General features: G+C 36.2%; 2 protein-coding genes across 4 annotated transcripts in view; one reads left to right on the top strand and one right to left on the bottom strand.

The window, feature by feature from the left end:
* The window catches only part of LOC134744406 (mitochondrial glycine transporter B-like), a 373,541-nt gene that overhangs the window by 28,514 nt on the left and 323,870 nt on the right, over window positions 1-21,157 (top strand). The window lies entirely within an intron of this gene.
* LOC134744379 (voltage-dependent T-type calcium channel subunit alpha-1G) overlaps window positions 1-21,157 on the bottom strand; it is a 55,446-nt gene that overhangs the window by 3,942 nt on the left and 30,347 nt on the right. For all 3 annotated transcript variants that reach the window (XM_063678160.1, XM_063678163.1, XM_063678162.1), the window contains 14 exons: window positions 20,827-21,021; window positions 19,955-20,256; window positions 19,260-19,432; window positions 17,864-18,030; window positions 16,715-16,823; window positions 15,004-15,152; window positions 11,690-11,838; window positions 9,805-9,997; window positions 9,282-9,431; window positions 6,604-6,765; window positions 5,593-5,811; window positions 3,247-3,439; window positions 2,368-2,937; window positions 1,735-1,964 (listed from right to left, as the gene is read on the bottom strand). In XM_063678160.1, coding sequence (XP_063534230.1) covers window positions 1,735-1,964; window positions 2,368-2,937; window positions 3,247-3,439; window positions 5,593-5,811; window positions 6,604-6,765; window positions 9,282-9,431; window positions 9,805-9,997; window positions 11,690-11,838; window positions 15,004-15,152; window positions 16,715-16,823; window positions 17,864-18,030; window positions 19,260-19,432; window positions 19,955-20,256; window positions 20,827-21,021 — 2,961 coding nt within the window. The remainder of the gene's footprint in view (window positions 1-1,734; window positions 1,965-2,367; window positions 2,938-3,246; window positions 3,440-5,592; window positions 5,812-6,603; window positions 6,766-9,281; window positions 9,432-9,804; window positions 9,998-11,689; window positions 11,839-15,003; window positions 15,153-16,714; window positions 16,824-17,863; window positions 18,031-19,259; window positions 19,433-19,954; window positions 20,257-20,826; window positions 21,022-21,157) is intronic.

The following is a 21,157-nucleotide window of genomic DNA, read 5'->3' as shown; positions in this document are numbered from 1 at the left end:
TTCTTAAACAAGATAGATATACCTATATTTTTTTGTGAATACCTTCAAAGAGACAGACAAGTTTATCCATTAATTTAGTGCAACTATGTCTTTTTTATACAAGTAAGTGCAGCGTTCTTCGTTGCCTAAAATGTTGGTTCTCTCAAATTTTTGTTTGGCGCCGATTTCAAAAACTAAGTAATTACCCGGATGTTTATAAATTTTCTTATTATTATGTATTAATTTACGTTTTGGCAGAAATTTGCTTTACGACGGAATAGGGACAGGGGTGGGCTACATAAAAATTATTTGTGCTTTTTAGTGGGTTCCTTTTTTGAAGGCGGTTCCCTTTTTTTAAAAGATATGCATTTGTTATTTTGTTTTGTTATTTTTTTTGTTATTATAAATGTCTTTTCGTTCCGGAAACACGTGCCCGAATTCGGAAAATATTGCCAAGAATTTACATTGGCGTAATTGAATAAACTTTCTTAACAATTCGAGCCGCAATTACTTAATCTATTATTATAAAAGCACCGGGGGGGTTGGCGATGACAGTATAATTATAGATACGGGTACAGAAGTTGTGTAAACTTTCAAATCGCTCTATGTTATCTGGGAAAAGTTGCCAGTAACGCGGGGTCGACACGTGCTCATTAATATTCCGAATTGAAATATATCTACAGTTAAGAGTTATTTGTTTTACAAGGGGGCAAAGTTGTTGTTTAACCGCTCGTGCTAATATTGATACCCAAGCAAGAGAAAGATTCCAAAATTTAACCATGAGCGTACTTTAGCGAGTAGTTAGAAAAGTTGAAACTTAAGCGTTGCAAGGTTTTTAAGGCATGAGGGTTAAACGGTGTCCGCTTCTTTCACAGAAAATTGTACCAAAACAAATCCAAATTATCGTTATTAAATATTTATCATTCAAAATCATCATTTAATAGTCAAGTCAACCAGCCAACACAAGGAAACAACTCAAAATTTGCATCAGAATACTTTGCCATAGATGTGGATAAAATGCAACTTTCTCATCAGTTTTTGAAAAATCAAGAGTGCCTTTACCAGCTGGTGTGGTGAAAAGTAATTTTAACAGTGGATCCTTTTCATGTGGCAAAGTTCTATTATGTCAAGCAAAGGGTCGGAGTGGTTGCAACCCGCACGAGGCAAAAATTTGCATGTAAAAGGCTGGGACTATGTAGTTAACAGTTGCTAGTTCTTAACACTCAAGCCAACTCAGTTATTCGAAATTAAAATTGTGTTATGGCTGGAATAAAGGTATTGTCTGGTTAAAAGGTAGTTTTACTATTAAGACGGGCGTCTTCGAGCGCAAAAGGGAGCGGTTTCTTCAAATATGCTCAGGAGTGAAGCATGTGCTTTATGAGTAAATGTTGTTGATTTTCGTTTAAGACGTAGTTACCTATACGTCTTAAATATGAATAATTTTACTCCCACCTTTGCTGATGCTATATTTGACGTTTATTTCAATGTAATTTTCTCTTAATCAACTTATGTTTAATGTCATTGTGTTATGAGTAAATTATGCATACAAATAACTAGCAGGGGTAACTTGCTTGGTAACGGTACTTACAGCGAGCACAACGTTGACAATACACGAACTGCGCCGTGAGCACGAATACCACAAATAAAATGGGCGCAATGATGGTAGAGACGCAGGGGTTGAGCACGCAATCCACTTTGCTAAATGGATTGGTTTCAATCATTTACATAGCTTGGTTGGTAATATAGAATACTTACAGCGACCACAACGTTGACCAGCACGAACTGGGCCATGAGTACGAACACCACAAAGAAGATGGGCGCTATAACAGTGGAGACGCAGCAATTGCGCACGCAGTCCACGCTGCTGTCGCAGTCCTCGCGCAGCGTGTCCTTCATAATGCCATTCCAGTTGTCACCGGTGGCGACCCTGAAGAGCGTGAGGAATGCCATGCCGAAGTTGGCGAAGTGGGCGTGCTCGCCAAGACCTGAGGAGTGGGGTAGGATTACCTAACATTTCTGCACTCGCTGGCTTCTTAGACGCTTAATAAAACCTTAAAGGTGTTTTTTAGGGTTACCTGCCTAATTGGCAGTCAGCTACCCAGGGTCATTTAATGTTTTTGTCTTGAAATGTGAATAAAATACACACAAATACAATTTATGCTTTGATCATAATATGTGCATTAGAGATTAATTATTTCAACAATGATATAAAAATACGAAATTCTATAAGAATGTGCAGCGTCAAGATACATACTGAAAGCGGCCTGTTAATTACAGTTTTGAAAAAGGAATAAATAATTATACTGATTGGGTGATCTCGTTATATTTTAAAATTAAATATGACAGACAGTGAACAATTGCGGGCTAATAAAGAAAACTACTACTCACCTTGACAAGGAATTTCATCAGAACACTCCAGTCGTCCAAACAATTCAACGCCTAAAGCGGCAAAAATGAAGAACAATAAGAAAAACAACAGTCCTAAGTTCCCTACTTGCGGCAACGCCTGCATTACCGTGTCTAACAAAGCCCGGATTCCTTTAGCCATTTTAAGCAGCTTCAACACCCTCGCTATCCTCAAGACCCTCATCACTCTCATTATTGTAGGGTTGATTGGTATTATATTTGTTTCTAATTCTTCTAATACTATACCAACTATAGACAAAATAACAATTATTACGTCCAATTGATTCCATTTATCTTTTAAGTATATCTTGAACCCTAATGCTACTAGTTTCATGATTGCTTCTAAAATAAAGACTGCTGTAAAGAAGTAGTTGAATATTTTCAAGGCGTATTGGAGTACTGGAGGCATTCTGTAGTACTCTATGGCCATGGTCACTACGTTTAAGCCGATGACTCCGGCGATGGCCAGGTCGAAATATTTGGAGGTGACTACGTTGTGGATAAATAGTCTTGTTTGATTGTAATCTGCGTAGTAAGGTCTTTGATGCATTTCTGAAAGAAAACACAATCTTCTGTCATAAACAGTTATAATTTAGGATAAAGGGTTAGACAAATAAACCCACAAACGAGCATATTGCTGCCCGTGGCACACGGTACATTTTTCAAGGTAATTTTTTGGTACTACTTAGTGTAAAACTGTAAAACTATTTTTGTCCCATAAGAATATCGGTACATTACCAATATTACAAACGAATTTATCCAATATTTTTAACAAAAAATCATATTAATAAGTATGAGCAGCAAAATACCACAGAAAGGCGCGACTACCCTAGGGTTAAATATATAAATTAATAAACTTACTTCGCCTCTTCTTTTCCATTTGCAGCTGCCTCTTGGCCGCTCTCCTCACTCGCTCCTCTTTCTCCTGCTCCTCGCGGCAGCGGTGGAAGTTTTCCACCACCACTCCCACGAACATGTTCAGCACGAAGAACCCCACAAGCAGTATGAACGCGATGAAGTACAGGAGACGCCATTCAGAGTAGTTCACTATTGGCTGTTGGCAAGGAATTAACTTGCATAATTTTTTATTATATAATGTTTTACCAATAAAATGTTTTCGTAAACGATGGAATGTCATTAAAATTCTTGAAAAAGTCAATCGGATAAAAATTCCAAAAACTCAAGAAAAACTATGTGCAGTCTAAACTTTTCCAATAACGGTCGTCTGTGTTACTGGTAGGTACAAATTCAACAAGTGTGCTCGATTTGTTCGCTTTCAGCGTTCGCGATCAGAATTAACCGTGTGGAGGTGAGCCGACTCCGTGGTAACATTTACTCGACGAGAAATTCTACGATAACAGTTGGATAAACTGGATATGAGCTTAAGGCTTATGTTACGAGGCACTTCTATGAATAAGTGAATAATAATGTTATATTATAGCCGAGATTTAGTATAATGGTATAATAGTAGTCTAACTTCTAAGTTATACCTACTTAATTAATCGGGATCGGGATCACTATCTATCTATCTATCTTCTATATAAAAATGCGTGTGTCCTGACTGACTAATTGACTGACTGTCATGACAGACTGAATGATTCATCAACGCAGAGCCGAAACTACAAAAGGTAGAAAGTTGAGATTTGCATACTAGGTTGCATTTATTTTATTAAATGTACAAGAGATAAGAAGCGATTTTGAAAACTTCAACCTCTAATAAGAAGGTTAAAAAGGGGTTGAACATTTGTATGCCGTTCAAGTTTAATTTTAAGTTAGGAACTTGAAACTTTGTGATAAGGCATTAAAAAAGAAAGAAGTGATTTTAGTGCTTTTGAAAATAGTAGTAGTAGTAAAACTCTTTATTGTACAAAAATAAACATAAAACAAGAGAAAAACGCATCATTTGTACAAAAGGCGAACTTATCCCTTTCAGGGATCTCTTCCAGTTAACCTTTGAGCAATTGAGGGAGAGTTGGAGAACGGTAGACATCAAAGCTGTACTAAACGGCATAAAAGAAAATATTTAGTTTCCTAAAAGACAGGTAAACCTATAACCTACAGTATATAGCATGGGCATGGGATTTGTGTAAAATAAAACAAATATATTAACAGTCATGTATAGTTATAATATATAATACATATAATACGTTCTATACGATATAATACATATGTACAAAAACTACCTAACCGCACAGATCTTTTAGTTCCGAAGTTCCGTCCGAAAGCCATAGCTTTTTAAGTTCGCCGTTAGCGATGCGACCGACTGACACTTTCGAAGAGAAGACGGCAAGGAATTCCATAATTTGACAGCGTACACGGTAAAAGACTTGTCATAGGACCGGTGTTTGTGCGGCGGGATAGACAGAGAGAGATCTGCACTGGAACGGAGCCGATGTCCGATGCCATCTGTTAAAAATTTAAATTTCTCCGAGAGATATGGGGGAGTAGAAGGAGAGAATAGGAAACGTCCTATTCTCGTCTTATTCTTCTTTAACGAAAGAGAAGGGAAAGTACATGTGTCTCTACGGCGCCGAATGGGCAGCCATTTGAGTCGGGAGTGGAAAGATGAAATGTGGTCAAATTTCCGTAGTCCAAAAATGTATCTGATGCACACATTTTGCAAACGTTCAAGCTTGTCGAGTAGCTCCTCAGTGAGATCTAGAAAAGCAATGTCCGCATAATCGAGAAGGGGAATTAGCAGAGAACGTGCTAACATGACTTTCTTGTGGACAGGGAGGAAACTCTGGAGACGTCGAAGCGAGTGCAAAGAAGCAAAAAGTCTCCTACTGGTTTCAGTCACATGGGGTGCCCAAGAAAGAGTCTGATCCATGACAATGCCTAAATTTCTTCCCCCCCTAATAGGTTAACCCTATTAGGGGCTGAATAAAGGTGTTGAAAGTGTGTTTCCGGAAATAAATCCACGCGGACGAAGTCGTGGGCAACAGCTAGTATCATAATACAGGTATTTGACCTGTGTTATTAAAATATAAAGCGATCATTAGTATATATTACGTTTTTAATGAATACCTTGAACTAGAATAAGTATCAAGAATTTAAAATAACAAAATCTGATAACCATTAGAAATCGTCTACAAAAGTTAGAAAACAGTCCCGATTAGAATTGCAAAAAAAAAATAGAAGTCTTCTAAATAAATTAAACTAAAGTAAGTAACTAAGTAAATTTAACTAAAGTAAAAACGTAAGTACCTGCTGATCCACGCCAACGGCATCAAGCCCCGTATACATTATGTTGACCCATCCGTCCCGGGAGCTCAGAACGAAAAGGGACATCAAAGCCTTGCCGAGGTCGTCGAAATTGTACTTTCTGTTCACCCACACGTTGCCTTCGATGGCTAAACAGTCGGATTTGTTCTTCACGGTCTTTATGTTCGCCCCTTCGCAGTAAAAAAATGCCCCTTTGAACAACTGTAACAAATAACGGTTTAGGTTATTCCGTTGGCTATATAGAATAATAATTTCTCTAAACATCATGTCGTAATAACCTGGTATCTTAACAACCAAATTACTTAATTTGCCTCTTGTTTTATTTTTCAAACCGTTACCCTAAAGTAGGTACCCAGTAGGTACCTATATAGTCCAGGTATGACGTAAAATGCGTTTGAATAGGGTTAAGGAAGGTGAAAAATACAACAAGCTTGGTCTTGGAACTTATCGATTCTAAAAAAACTGAAATTCTGTTACAATTTTATTTAAATTGAGGCAATTTTTTATTTTGTCGTCAAACCCATCCGAAACTAACAAAGCTCCCTATACAGATGACATTATGCGGTAGGATGTGGTTTGCTACGGATAAATTCGGGAAATGCAGCACACGTCCGCCCCTGTCCCAAATAGAGCGTTAGCATTCGTGAATGTTCTTTCGTGAATGTTGAAAATATTCGGAGTGTATACGAGTGCCGAGCAGGTACTTGGAATTTGTTCGTTTGGATTAAACCGACAATTAAGGTACTTGAATTTCACCCATCTAACCAGGCTTTGAGTACAATAAAACTTACTTATTTAAAAAAATATTTTGAATCTATTGAATTATATATAGGTTTCAAGTCCAAAACCAAACCAATTGCTTCTCGAACGCAGGAGGCTATTATAGAATTAGGGAACAAAACAATGTCTAATACTTGTACCTGATACATTGATAATTATTGGCAGTAACGTTAACGAAACAAGACTTGATGCTTCCTTTTTTTTGATATTTACCTGTACTCCCAAGATGCCGAAAATAATAAAAAACGTGCAGCAGATGAGCACAATGTTTCCGATTGGCCTGAGCGAGGACAGTAAGGTTTGCACCACGAGCTTTAGGCCGGGCGCTCGGTTGATCACTCGCAGCGGCCGCAGGGATCTTAGTAGTCTGAATACCTGGAAATTGGACACCAATATGACAACGAACCCGATTCAGATTCATTATCTAATTTGTTATGGTTTTGAACTGGTTTGATACGAGCTCGAAGATGGTCTTTGCTGTTGGCGCGTATCTCACGCACGACTTTCACTTCATTTTATAATCACCAATCAGCGTGAGCTATCTTCATCGCTCGTACTTGTCCGTACATGTATTAGCGTGAGCGAGACGCGCGACAACTTAATAACATGATTCAAATATAATTGTGATGTCAGTGTACGTTAGAATGGGCCTGCATAAAAAAAAAAAAAATTTGTACCAACATTGAGTAAAATAAATGATTGTAATTCAAACAGCTGGCCACAACGGTCAAAGTATATTAGATTCAAGTCACTTCTTATACATAAACAATGACCCACTTTCAGAGTAAATGGAAATTTATTTGTACCATAATGCTGTTTCTAGAAAAAGGCACATTCCACTCGTAAGAAATTTGCAAAGCAAAAATGATTAGCTGCTATGAATGCCGTTGTAGAACTAACTTCTCGGGATTGCACTTAAACTTTAACGAATGCTAAGAATGTTTGCATAAAGCTAGAGCTCGGTTAAGTACTGTAAAGGAATTATGTTTGCATATTATGAGACTCAAGTCAATAATATGTGTTTTGACTTCTTAAATTTGGTATGATATTCTTATAATTGTGAGCTAATATCTGACTAAAAAACGATTGTTACACTATTTATGGGTTCTTTTACACTTTTATTAATATCAATTTCTATTGCTTTTCCTTTTGTAAAAAATTAGATATGTTTTCGGGATTTTTTGAAAAAATTGGATACCTACCCCCGAGTTTATGTCTATAGGTATTTTCTCGGGGCTGTGGTGTAGGATTAGAACCGGTGGTAGTTTTTGACATTTATAGGTGTATTGATTATAAAACGCCTAAATTGAAGAATAAAGACTCACTTTCAGTACGAACCAAACAAAGACTTATCATTTAGGATCATATCCAATTGAAACCGACATATCTGATCCATGTCGTATCATTTGCAAAATTTTGACGTATCTTAAAGTTCGAATCAGACTGTAAATCTACAACATTAAACTTACAAGTTAGCAGGGTGCAATTCGAGTGAAAGTTTCGATAAATCTAGCTCGCAATCACTCGCAATTCTAGAAACCGCGAAGAGATTTATTTGTGAAAATGATTGCTAACGGGCTCGAACTCAACATTAAAAAGAAATTACTAGCTTAAAAGGTTTTTAACATGCTGTGGTGGTTTCTTGAAAATTACTTGAAAATAGGTTTTATTTTGTCAAAGAAATACGCTACTGAGAACACTTTATTAAGCTTTTTAGATGCAACGTATACACGTTCAGTGTAAAAAGGATGTCTATTATAGCAAAAATTTATATTAGTACTCTTAGATTTAATGGAAATTTCTGTTAATGAGCGATATTTTGATGATTCATTTTTCCAACAGCTCTCTAAATTTCTCTTTGGAAGGACTGCTTTTAATCACAATCTGGTGATCAATACGCTAAAAAAGCAGAAGTATCACTAATAATAAGATTCTGGGATGGTTTAGTGTGATTATTTTTTAATCGATAGAAGTTTTTTATTATATAGGAGGAAAATGAGCACAGACGAATCGCCTGATGGTAAGCGATTACCGTAGCCCATGGACACTGGTAACTTACTTAAAAATAATCATACTAAAACCATCCCATAATCTCAGTGATAGTCCCGTAACACCAGAGGGGCTGTAAGAGCGTTACAACCACTTTTATAGTTTAATCTTAGAAATGTGTTTTAATTTTAACAATGTATGAGCTTAATATGCCTTGATGTAAGTAAAAGAATATTGGTCATGAAATGGTTTGTAGTAAGTAGCACGTTTTTATTAATTTAATGACTATTTTGTTATTTATTTATTTGCTATTTTATATTTATAGCTAAATTAATTTATAGTTGTAGTTTAGATTTAAGATATATTGCGTGCTGGATCTCGGCAGATTGTGATGGACTTTTCGTATATACTAACACCCTTTGTACTCACTTTCATGCAATAAAAAATATGAATTTTGAAAAACTATAACTATGTTTAATGCCTTATGTTAGTAGGGTATGAAGCCGACGGCCCCAGGTTCAAATCCTGGTATTTATTTGTGTGATGAGCACAGATATTTTTTCCTGTCATGGGTATTTCCTATGTATTTAAGTATTTATAAATATTTATATATTACGTATATCGTTGTCTAAGCACCCACAACACAAACCTTATTAAGCTTTCTGTGGGATTTAGTCAATTTGTGTGATTGATAAGTGATAATATCATATAATGCACATTATTGGTTTGCATGATTATCTTATTTTTGTTTTGTTGCTTATTATTATTTTTGGTTTACATTTCACGATCTTTTTCTGAATTTGTGATATTTTTAAGTGAAAATAACATGTAATTTCCAATTAGAAATAAATATATCTATCTATCTAATGTTTATTTATTATTTATTTATTTATTATAATTACCCTCAATATACCAAAGATCCTCGGGCTAGACTCGGAAACGAGTGACATGAGCAGATCAATGATGGAGATGATGACCAGTGAGCCGTCCATGATGTTCCAGCCAGACGTGAAATATGCGTCCGGCCCGTAGAACATGCCTGACGCCACCACCTGTCAAATACTATTGTATAACTTCTAGCACTTGAAATATACATGACAATGCATGCGAAATCCTAATTAACTTGTACTTTGTTAATCGCGTAGAACTTAATTGTGACACAACATTTATACAAGATCAGTGTAGCTAGATTGGAATTAATTAAATGGCCAAACCACAATCAAGTGTCTATGAAGATGTAGACACGAGTGAACGACAGTTAGTTCGCACTAATGCGGGATTTGTTTAACACGCATGGGCAATTTATCAATTCCAAACAGCATGGCAACCAGCCAGAAATGTCAGGATTTAACAATTAAACCTGTAGCTTTGAATAGAGTACAAGGAGCTTATAGTTAAAATAAGAGACGCTACAAAATTTCTCACCTTAATGAACATTTCCACGGCGAAGACAACAGTAAACACATAATTAGCACTAGCCAGGAACGCCCGTTCCTTGGAGTCAGGAGGGATGTTCGGCCGCTCCATGGCCAGCGTGATGCAGTTCAGGGCTATGAAGAGCAGCACGATGTTATCGAACCACCCGCGGGTTACCATCCAGGTGCATAGCTGCCGTATCCTAAGAACACGATAATTTTATAAATGTTAAAGTATTTGGTTAAGCGCCAGCACCACCACATTCGACGGACATATCAATGTCAGTCAGTGGTGAACTATGACACCCATACCTATAAAAAAATGATTTAACGGAGCGCGGAGCCAGACGGTGCAACCGACCATAATAATGTTCAATCAGTGTTCGTGATTTGCATGAAAATTCAACATATGTGTCTAAAATATGGATTAGGTATGTATATTTTTATAGGTATTAACCTGATAAATGTTTGCTGTTCCTATCTTGTTGTAATTAAACATAATATTTTTTGTAGATAAATAAATGAAGGCAGTTAACGGATGGTAACATTAATATAGGATATAATTCATATAATAGAGTCAACACGCAATGTCAAGAATTATCAAGTAAGTATTCTTAATTTCTAATAGCCCATTAAATTACAATAAATAAAGACATTAATTTCCCGAGTGAAGCTTGCAATTTGAATAAAATAATCTGAGTTAGCTGGTAATATTGAATTTTAAATTTGAATTAAAATGTTAGGCGGATTTATTGCTATGTTTTTATCCAAATGGAATTTGACTTCTAAATGGAAAACCAAATATATTAAAATAATACTTGTTTGTTAGTTTTTAAAGCTCTATATGGTAACGAAACAAATTTAGAATTGTATACATTACAATAGGTAAATCGATTTATTTTGTCGCATATTAAAACAGTAAATGCCCACAAAGGATGTAGTGCCCACAAACGGTGCTTCTGCCCTAATTGTACTCCAGCATTACTCAGAAGCCAGACACATTATCTGTCTGTACAACTAAAGTAAATGTAACTTTTCTGTTTTCTCCCATTTATTATTAAGAACCCGTACCTGAACTAATTAGCTAGGCGTAGGCAAACTGCAGAATTGGTCTCTTACGGCGCTATTATTACGGAAACAAAAGAACAACTCGCCTACAAGGCCGCTCACAATGAGAACTTGCTTCTGCAACTTGTATTAAACTTAAGTGAGTCTTGGCTGTATTCCAATGTGGATCTTTGTTTAAATTTTCCAATTGAATGATTTTACAATTGGGATTCCAACCGATTTTCTATTTTCTTTCGTTTAGTTTAAATAAAGTAAAACTGTAGTAGAAGTCGATTCAATTTGTTAATGAAGTGTTTCATAGAATTTGTTAAATTTTTCAAGCTAGAATGGACGCAAAAGGCGCTTTGACTAAAATGTAATTAAAAAGTTTGAAAGAGTGTCTTTCTCGACTGATCGAAGTAAATTATACTCGAGTTTATCACAGTTCAATGATGGTCCCTATTCTAAAATTTGCATACCTATAATTTTAATGTTATGAAAGATTTGGACAAACTGGACTTTTGAATATTAATTTCCTTTCAACTTACGCCAGAAAATCAAAAAACTACGAGTGTGTCGCTACATACAATTGGTGTAGTTTCATTTTTCTTAAGTACTCATTTATTTCATCCTATATGTATAATAAATCATTTATTTCAGACCAAGTTGATCCATAGTTTGTTAGTTACAGAGTATAATAACTATGTTAGTGTATATGTATATTATAAGAAATATTTATTAACGTCATACGCAGACATATTACGAGTATGTTATCATTAGATGTTTAATTTTCCCCTGACTCCCTCACTTCACTTACAGAGCTACACATGAAAGAGATATCGACTTACTTATTTCCTGGAGGGAATATGTACAAAGCCCAGTCTTCTTTCTCCTTGAGGCACCCCGTGGGCTCCATGAATCGGAACAGGTCTTTGAACCGGTATCGTCGCCTGTCGAACCTCGACGTTATTATGCTGACGTTGTTGTTGATCGTTACCTGACAATAAAAGCTTATTAATAACGTTGTTAATTAAACCTTTTCAGTGAATTTATTTGTATACAGGATAGCTAAAAAATAAGTGCATTCCCGTTGCCAGGGAGGTTTTGGGATTTTACTGAGCAACCTTTACTATGGGACCAACCACAAAATCGCGAAATAAAAAATTTACCCTCCAAAGAAAATGGATCAGTCAAAATGTATGAAACAACCAATTTTTTTTTCGCGATTTCGTGTGGTCCCATAGTAAAAGTTGCTCAGTATAATCCCAAAACCTCCCTGGCAACGGGAATGCACTTATTTTTTATCCACCGTGTATAATAAATATGCCTATTAAATATAACAACACAATATACAGATATAATAAAATTATTGTATTTTATTTCACACGAATTATCGACGTATTAGTGAGATAAATAAACTGCAGTTGATATTATGTAAAGGTTTTTATCCTATATATATTATATTAAACAACAAGTAATACTACACAGTTAACCCTTAAATGCATGCTTTTTTTCTTTTTGCCCGAAATGAATATCGTCACGTATAATTGTTTGCTGATTCTGGGAAAAATAGTAAAAATATTATCACATCGATTTTTACTGCAAAATCAGTGTTAGAAGTTGCATAGGCTCAATCGTATTTTTATGTAAATATATAATTTATAAGTAACTTAAGTAAGAGATACATATATGAAAAATCTTACTACCATCAGAAAGGTACACTATTTTTGATAGACCTATCATTAAGTTTTTAAACATAAAACAATTACAAACCCCGAAGAAAACGCCTGAAATCACATAAATCTTCTGGGTTTTTACAAGTTTTCCGACATTTCGTCTTAACACAAATGTAATTTTTATAAATTAAAATACTGCGTAAATTTAAGTAAGAAATCGGAAAATGGATTAGGGTTGAAAGTTGACAGTCTTAAAAATAAATATCAATCACCTACAAAAGTACCTTTAATATTCATAGGAAAATTTCCATCACCATGCAAAAAAGGGGTAAGAAAGTAACCCATTTTCAACATCAAACAACAATGTAAGGTAAAATAGTAAAAAAAATATATGGGAATAATTAATGTTCATCGGACTTTCAGTTCAAATTTTTACATTTGACGAAAATAAATGGGGTGAATAAGTTTAGATGTAGTATGAACGCCGGTGATTTTTACATACTTGAGCAATTGAACATCCCAATAAACTTTACCTAGATGAATTTCTGTAAAAGCTACTTACACTAACCGTATGTGCCCAGAGTAACAAGTCGAAAAACAGAGCCGCTCAATTTCAACTCCACCGTGCTTTAATTAAATACAAAATAGCAGCGGATTACGTGCTGATTTGACATCGCTCCGTTTTAAAAGAAAAGCTTTTCACTAAGCCTGCGACGTTCAGGTAACGGATTTAGTGGCACCTTTTGGGGTATATTGCGGTTTACTTTACAATATTGGAGTGCAAATAAAGATAAAATGCGGGCTGAGGGCTAAGATTATAATTAATAAATAAATACTATGAGACAATCTTACACAAATCGACCTAGCCCCATGGTACGCTCAATAAGGCTTGTGTTGTGGGCACTACACGACGATATATAATAGTTAGATATAGATACTTAAATGCATAGAAAACATAATAACTCGGGAACAAATATCTGTGATGAACACACAATTAAATGCCCTTACCAGGATTTGAACCCGGGAACTCCTGCTTTGTGGGCAGCGTCACCGACTAGGCTAGTAGGTCGATAATACTTATAATAGTTAATTAGTAACGGGGGTATTGTAAGGGGTATTATATAGTCTTCGTTTCTAATAATAATACTGCCGATTGCTGTGACTAAAATATAGAAATTTCAATATAAGGTCGGCTTACCTTTTGGTTTTCTGGACCTCTTTTATCCTCCTAAGGCCCAAGGTCCTACCTATTCACAGTCTTCACTTCGATGAAATTTCAATCCTATTCAATTGGAACAGTCGCTTTAGTTTTGTTTCGTTCAATTTTCCAATAACGCAAAATCAACTATATTTCCTACACTCATCATCATAGGCCTTTCAGTCTATTGCAGACTATACAGACAGTGTCAGGTAGGGTGACAACGTTTCACATGGCTGTGTAAGCCAATACGGGAGCGGCAACCACGACCGCAAGACAGGCAGGTGAAGTGTGCCCGTGGCGAACAGTTGTCGCGCTGATGACGCTTGGCTCGCTTACTTGCGAGTGTCTTAAACCAAGCGTCATCGTGGATTTTACTACCGTCGGACACCAGTTTGCGCCACTTATCTCTGTCCTCGGCAAGCTTCTCCCATTGACGAACCGGGATGTTGAAGGCGTGCATGTCTCGCTTGGCGCAGTCCTTATGCCTACACTATAGGTTCAAATTTCAGTGGCATATTTTGGATTTTTCATTTGTATAGCTGGGCCTTAGGAGGCTATATTAGTTGCCTTTGCTAAGTCAACCTTTCTTGCAGTGGCAAGATCGCCCATCCAATAAATCTGATTGAACAGGGTATTGTGTAACTTCATAACAGTTTGTGGGTTTAGGTCAAACTGTAAAACGCCACTTTAACCAACTTAAATGGACCAATTGCTTTATCTTCAATATGTTAATATTGATAAGATTGATTGAACGATTTTATTTTGCGTGTTATTACAATGTTGCCTTTCAAGAGATGAGAACTATACGACGTTCCTAATCCTAATCATAATCGTTTATTGCTACCATGGTATTACAAGGTGTTGGTTATTTTATTAGAAAGTACATACATGGACATACATTCCTTGAAAACTCTAGTGTGAAAAACCTATAACTTACAAGTTGCTCAAAGGATCTTTGTTGTTCAAATTAGGCCTATTCTAATGCAAATATATCAAAAACTATCACCGGCTTGGAGGTAAAACCGACATATGTTAGATTCTGAGATACGAGCGTAACACTTTTTTTCAGATACCTACATAATTTCATCTACAGTATTTTTTAAGTTTTATTAGGGATACATATTCATAAATATGACGACGATATATCGTCGACGATAAATCTTTTATTTATTTTTTATTTTTGCTGGCTAGACGCGGCTGAGAATAAAACTAAGAATGCGTACTGGTTAGCTACACGGTTCACAGTAATGGCGTTTCAGTAACATTACCGTAATACGATGTTTACCTCTTCATTAATTTGCTTGACAAGCGGCAGCGACTGGTTCTTGGGTCGTGTTGGCACATGCGTCTTGTGGCGCGGAGACTTTGGTGTTAGCTGCAGCTGCGGCGGCGTTGGTGGCAGGTTGCTCGTCTTCACTTCCGACACTGTCGTTACTTGTGGAGAAAAGAAACATTGATGAGTCAAATTTGTATGAGGAGTTAATAATTCGCCTTATAGAGGCTTCGGGTGACCAGAGGGCTGGTCAATATTGTGTACTCAGCGGATTAGCATAGCTATCCAGCGGGACAATGCGGCCGGCCCGGCCTTCTGGGCACCCTACCGAAAATTAGGGCAAAAAAATTATTAGTAATTTTTTTGAGTCAATTTCAACAGCGTCACAGCATGAATAATCTTTTTTCTACAGAATGGCCATCCTTCACTCCGCCCCCAATGGAATTATCTCACACATTGACGGCAGTTTCTCTAAAACTTGAGCGAATCTCAGTTAAATTAGAAAGTTAATAACGGAACGTTCAAAACACCGGCGTATATTGTGGGTGCAGGCCAATTTCAATAAATAACAACTATTTGTTGTACATTGCTATAGTTATCCCAAAATAGTTTTGACGACTGACCTAAGGAACTTACATGCATTGATACGTATACGGACAAGTGGTGATGCGCATTTGTCAGTATACGCTACACGACACTTTTTTTTTATGAAATAGGAGGCAAACGAGCAGACGGATCACCTGATGGTAAGCGATTACCGCTGCCCATGGACACCCGCAACACCAGAGGGGTTGTAAGTGTGTTGCCGGCCTTTAAGATGGGAATACGCTCTTTTCTTGAACACTAAAACAATTTTCGTATCATTGTGGTATCCTGTCCCAATATTGTAAATTGGTTTATTCTAGCGACATAATTGCCGTTTCACAGCAACATGAAGCGTTGTTAGTAACTAGCAAGCTTATTCATACCTGACTCCAATGTGCTTTGTGCATTCTCGTGAGTTGTGAGATTAATACTGAGATTACAGCGGCAGTTAAGCCTTAGGGGGCTTTGTTCGCTGTCATAGTTTTTAGAATGTATATACTTTGTGTTAATAAACAAATGAAAAAAAAAAAATACCTACCTGCTGAGACCCGATTGTATGAAAACGACTGAGCTAGTTTACCTACGCGTAAATTGTCAGTTATATGTACAAACCAAAATACAAATTTGTTCCAATTGAATATGATTTAGGTTTCATTGAAGTGAAGAAGACTATTAAAAGATCTTGTGGCGTTTGGAGCATATTACTTTTTATATCTCTCTATTGAGAATTTTACTTTACATGACGGGCGTATACAATACGTGAAAGTTTTAAGTCTCATTACTTAATTTTGGTTCGTTTGAATGAATAAATTGTTGTCATTCAGCTCACGACGATTTCATGAAACAAGGATAATTATACATTATAATTAACTCATCTCGTACGTATAAAGTATAAATATGAAGTCTACACCAGAGGCATGTTTAATAAAGAGAATTTGGTTCTGTATATATCGATCTGCTGTGAACGTGAACGGTGTGAGAATGCCGGTAACTCGCCATTATGTTAAAAAGGGTAATTTATCAATCAAATTGTGGAGATGCCTCGTCGAGAGGCGAATCACGTACCGTTTTTTTGTTACCTGTTAATATTGGAGAAATTATTTTTGTGGAGTTCTGGTTTGGAATGTAATTTAATTACCTGTTAAGTAATCGTTGGTGAGGGAGAGCCGGTGAGGAGGTGATTTTACTGTGTCGAGGTGGACAGTCGTGTCCGATGAGAATCCAGCTTCTGGTGCTTTCCAAGATTCCTAGAAGTTTAGGTCTATTAGTTTATTATATTGTTACTTAAAATAAAGTAAAACGGCCTATGGTCGAAACGTATCACTTTCAACCCCCTTCATAGGTGAACAATGAGTCCATTTTAGAGCATGATAAATGAAAAATAAGTTTTTATATAAAATTTATACAGCATAAATTATTGTCCTGACTTTGTCTTGAAGAATTACCTGACTAACTTTAACGGCGGAATCCTGACGGTATTACAAATAACGAATTTATATTTAACACATACAACTTTATCATAATAATTTAATAGTTTTGTGAAACAAAATAATAAATTTTTGTTCAGTACCTCTCTGCAAACGACATTACGAAAAGTTACGTGACGCCGCTGCACGGTAATAATCAATGATAACTGGCGAATATGGCATTTGATTGATTACGGGGAGATCCTGGAAAATGTGACTTTGCGGTTTTATTCTAATCAGCTATCGGGATTTATGGTTAACATATTCACTGTCAAAGATCTGCTAGGCAGGTTCGTTGATTGTAAGCGATTTTCGCTACAAAACGGAAAAGGCGTGTTATCGGCGGCTACGGTCGTAGCGCGTGAATCTGTTAAAGTTTGTCAAGGAAACGTACGTAGGCTACGACCATAAAACCATTTCATTAACAAAATGCGTTGCTCTTGTAATATGAGCCATTAATGGTTATGCTAATTGAGTTTGCTTAGCGGCAGCGCAGTGTGGCAGTCTTATAGACAAAGACCTAGGTCATGTTTGAACTAGTTAAACATGTACTCGTAGCAAATACAATTAACTATCGTATACTGTACCTAGTTGGGCCAATTAAACAAATTAAGCTTTTAAAATTATCTTACGTTCTATGGAAACAATTAAAATTTACATTGAACAACGTTACAAAAGCAAAGTACCTAGAACAGGGAATAAGAGTTTTATGAGAAATCATGTTTTTCGTCGAGTGGTCGAGACTTAAAAAGATGTGACACACAAATTTTCATTGTACATTAATCTTGGTCTCAGAACTATTTGATTAATATTTTACTTACATCGGGAAGCAGAGGTGCAGTGTGAGCAGACACTTTCCTGGCGGTCTGTGGTAACACCCTGGGAGCCGGCAGTTGCGACTTGGTTCTATTGTTGGGCATCTCCGACTGCGTGTCATTCTTAATAATGGACGAGGAGAGGAGCAGCTCATTCTTGCGGAGGCTGGACCCTACAATAATAGTGAGGAATTTAATTTTTTAAGAATTTTGAATTGCACAATGAATTGCGAAATCAGTTGTTGAACGTTGATTGAGTCCCCTTATACATAACCTATTTGGCAAATTATGAATTGTAATCCCCTTTTATTTCTCAGTTACTAAAATGACAGTTCGACTGTCCCAATTATTGATCCTAACGATTCTGTCATTTTAAAACAGAATTGGTACAATAATATGATTATTGGGTAGCAAATAAAATCCAATCGGAAGTTTACTATTATATCTGGGATATAAAATAAGAGCTTATAATATCTAGAAACAAAAAATCATTACAAATCTCCGGATCTCTCAAAATGGTATAATTTTCCAAGACCAGTTATTAATGACCCGTAAAACCGGATCAACGACAAGTTTCAAACAATAGTTTTCAACTAAAACTGATCGTAAATATCCGGCTTCAGTAGCTTTTTGATTTTATGTTTGAAGTCATTAAAATATTAACTGCTCTTTATTTCATATAATATTTTATTGCTTGACGTGGAGACCAAGTGATAATGGTTGAAGTTTTGTATTTGTAGGGATTCCGTACCTCAAAAGGAAAAAACGGAACCCTTATAGGATCACTCGTGCGTCTGTCTGTCTGTCTGTCCGTCTGTCACAGCATATTTTCTCCGAAACTGAACCAATTAAGTTGAAATTTGGTATACTTATGTAACGTAAACAAAACAAAACAAAATAAATAAATTTTAAACATGGAGGCCACTTTTGGGCGTAAATGAGAAAATTAAAAAATAAAGCTTTTTAAACTATTAATGTTACATATCAAATAAAAGAGCTCATTGTGAGAATCCCAAATATATTTTTTTTATATAATTTTAGGATAAACAGTTTATTCAAGAAAATAGGCAAACATTACTATTCCCCCCTTTATCTCCGAAACTACTGGGTCTAAAATTCTGAAAAAAATACACGCAATAGTTATTTACCTATAGATGACAGGAAAACCTATTAGAAATGTGCAGTCAAGCATGAGTCGGACTTAATTACTTAGTTTTTGATTCGACCTCTTTTTGGTTTTTTAAAGACATTTCACTCACGTTTCACATAAAAAAATACATTGTTTAAGCTGTGTAATGTACGGAACCCTTGGAACTCGAGTCCGACTTTTATAATAAGATAAAGGTATATAAGCCACTGAAGTTTGTTCCACTGTTTTGTATTTCTACTCTTCTAAACTTACCGTTACAAGCGACATGGTCACGTCCATTATTTAATATGATGGCTTCAGAGTCGGATCCGGTCCGATGCTTGGGTTTTTTCCTGAGGCTCGGCCGGGACAGCCGCCAGCTATAGCCGCGCTGGACTCGGCATTTGTCCTCTCCGTTTGAGGGTGGACTTTGGAGAGTCACCGATCTATTTGTATAGGCTTATATTAACATGGATCTTTTAGGGCCAATTTATGAACATTGAATTGACGTGTATCTTTTTAACAACTGACAGATTGTAGGTACTTAAGATTTGGTCTTAAGTATAATTTGTCTACTTGCATGAATGTACTCGAAAGAATTTCTATTAATGCCTAAGTACTTTTTTTAACCGAACTTCCTCGGTTTGCATTCTAGACAAGTCTTTGTAATACAGATGAATTGATGGGTATAGTTTTTGCAATCTTATAAATAATAGAGTAGATTTCCATAGCATTTTACTAGCCTATTATTAACATTTTATTATCTCGAAATTCTCGAAAAGCAGCAATATTGTAGTCTTAGTTAGCATTAGATAGCAAGTTGCTTTAGAAGAAATTTTAGAAAATTCACAGGAATTAATTTCCAGTAAATTATTACTGTTTCAAATTAGTGATATATTACGAGTATACCTATTTATAACTAGAATATCCCTCTTTAAATTTAGATATAAAATAAGTAAATTACTTACTTTTGGGAACTTAAAAGACTAGATTTATCGCTAGTATTGGCACAATTATCGTCTTTAGTTATCGGTATCACAATCTGCAAATTCTTCTCCGGCATCATCGGGGATGGCATTGACCTCGTGGTTGTGGGGGTCGAAGAACCGGATGATACTGATAGGGGTCGCACGGGGTGTGGGGACAAAGTCAGTGGGGGTAGTCTGGCTTTCTCCGCTCCCAACTGTGAGGCGGCCGAATGCAGGGTTAGAGTATAGCTGTTGATTCCTGAGAGCGTCGGAGGTTTTAGTAATCCGGGTATGCTGGTGCACTGAAATATAAATACTGATTTTATTGGTGTCCAAGATATCGATGTTCATCAAATGTAATAATTATAATCTGAAGGTACTCAATATCAATTTTTTATAATGAGTGTTGCCTATGGAAATAAATATCGCCATAAGGGCCACTTTAGGATAGCCATCCTTCTAAAAATATACGCTCGAAGACACCTATGTCAGGTGAGCTTAGCACAACACTGATTTAAACTTTCACGATTTTTACTCATTATTATTCACAACGGCGGGACTTAATCGCGTAAATTAAGTTTTAAATTTACCTCCGACGTTTCGTGGACGGCGTTGTCCCCGTGGTCTCGGAGAAGACTATCTTCGTTATGAATAATAGTAAGGTGAGCTTAGCTCATTCTATCGCAATCTATGAATTCGGTTGGTGATTTATGTCCCGCATTCAAACATTTGAGCGAAAATATAAGCGAATATATAATATAATAATAATCCAACTAACTTTGTAGTTACGGGAATAATTTCTGATTATGGTTACCTGATTTTTCTTATAGTATTTAGTTATAAATACTAATCGACAGTTTTATCAAACATACCGAAGTCCTATCAATAGATTCCATGCTCGACAGCATTGATGATTTCTCCAAGTTGAGAGCCACAGGGAAGTCCCTGAACGACGCTCCGGGTTCCAGGGTCGTGGACGGTGAGTCCTGTGGTGTAGCGGCTGTGTGTGTGATCATGGGTAAGTTCGGTACGTCTACTCCAGTGTTATTTGCGAGCATTTTGGATTCCTATAACAAACGTCGTGTTAAAGTATGTGGTGAGGGAAGTGTGGAAATGAGTTAGTGCAAATTCTATTGTCAGGTTATTCTACTCGTGTAAACATGTTATTAGTTAAGAGTAGTTAGTTTCTTACTCTTATCTTGC

The sequence above is a fragment of the Cydia strobilella genome, chromosome 9 (assembly GCF_947568885.1).
Source record: "Cydia strobilella chromosome 9, ilCydStro3.1, whole genome shotgun sequence".
NCBI classification, from domain to species: Eukaryota; Metazoa; Arthropoda; class Insecta; order Lepidoptera; family Tortricidae; genus Cydia; species Cydia strobilella.
The sequence above is the reverse complement of the archived record's forward strand: the minus strand, read 5'-3'. Positions and strand labels throughout refer to the sequence as shown.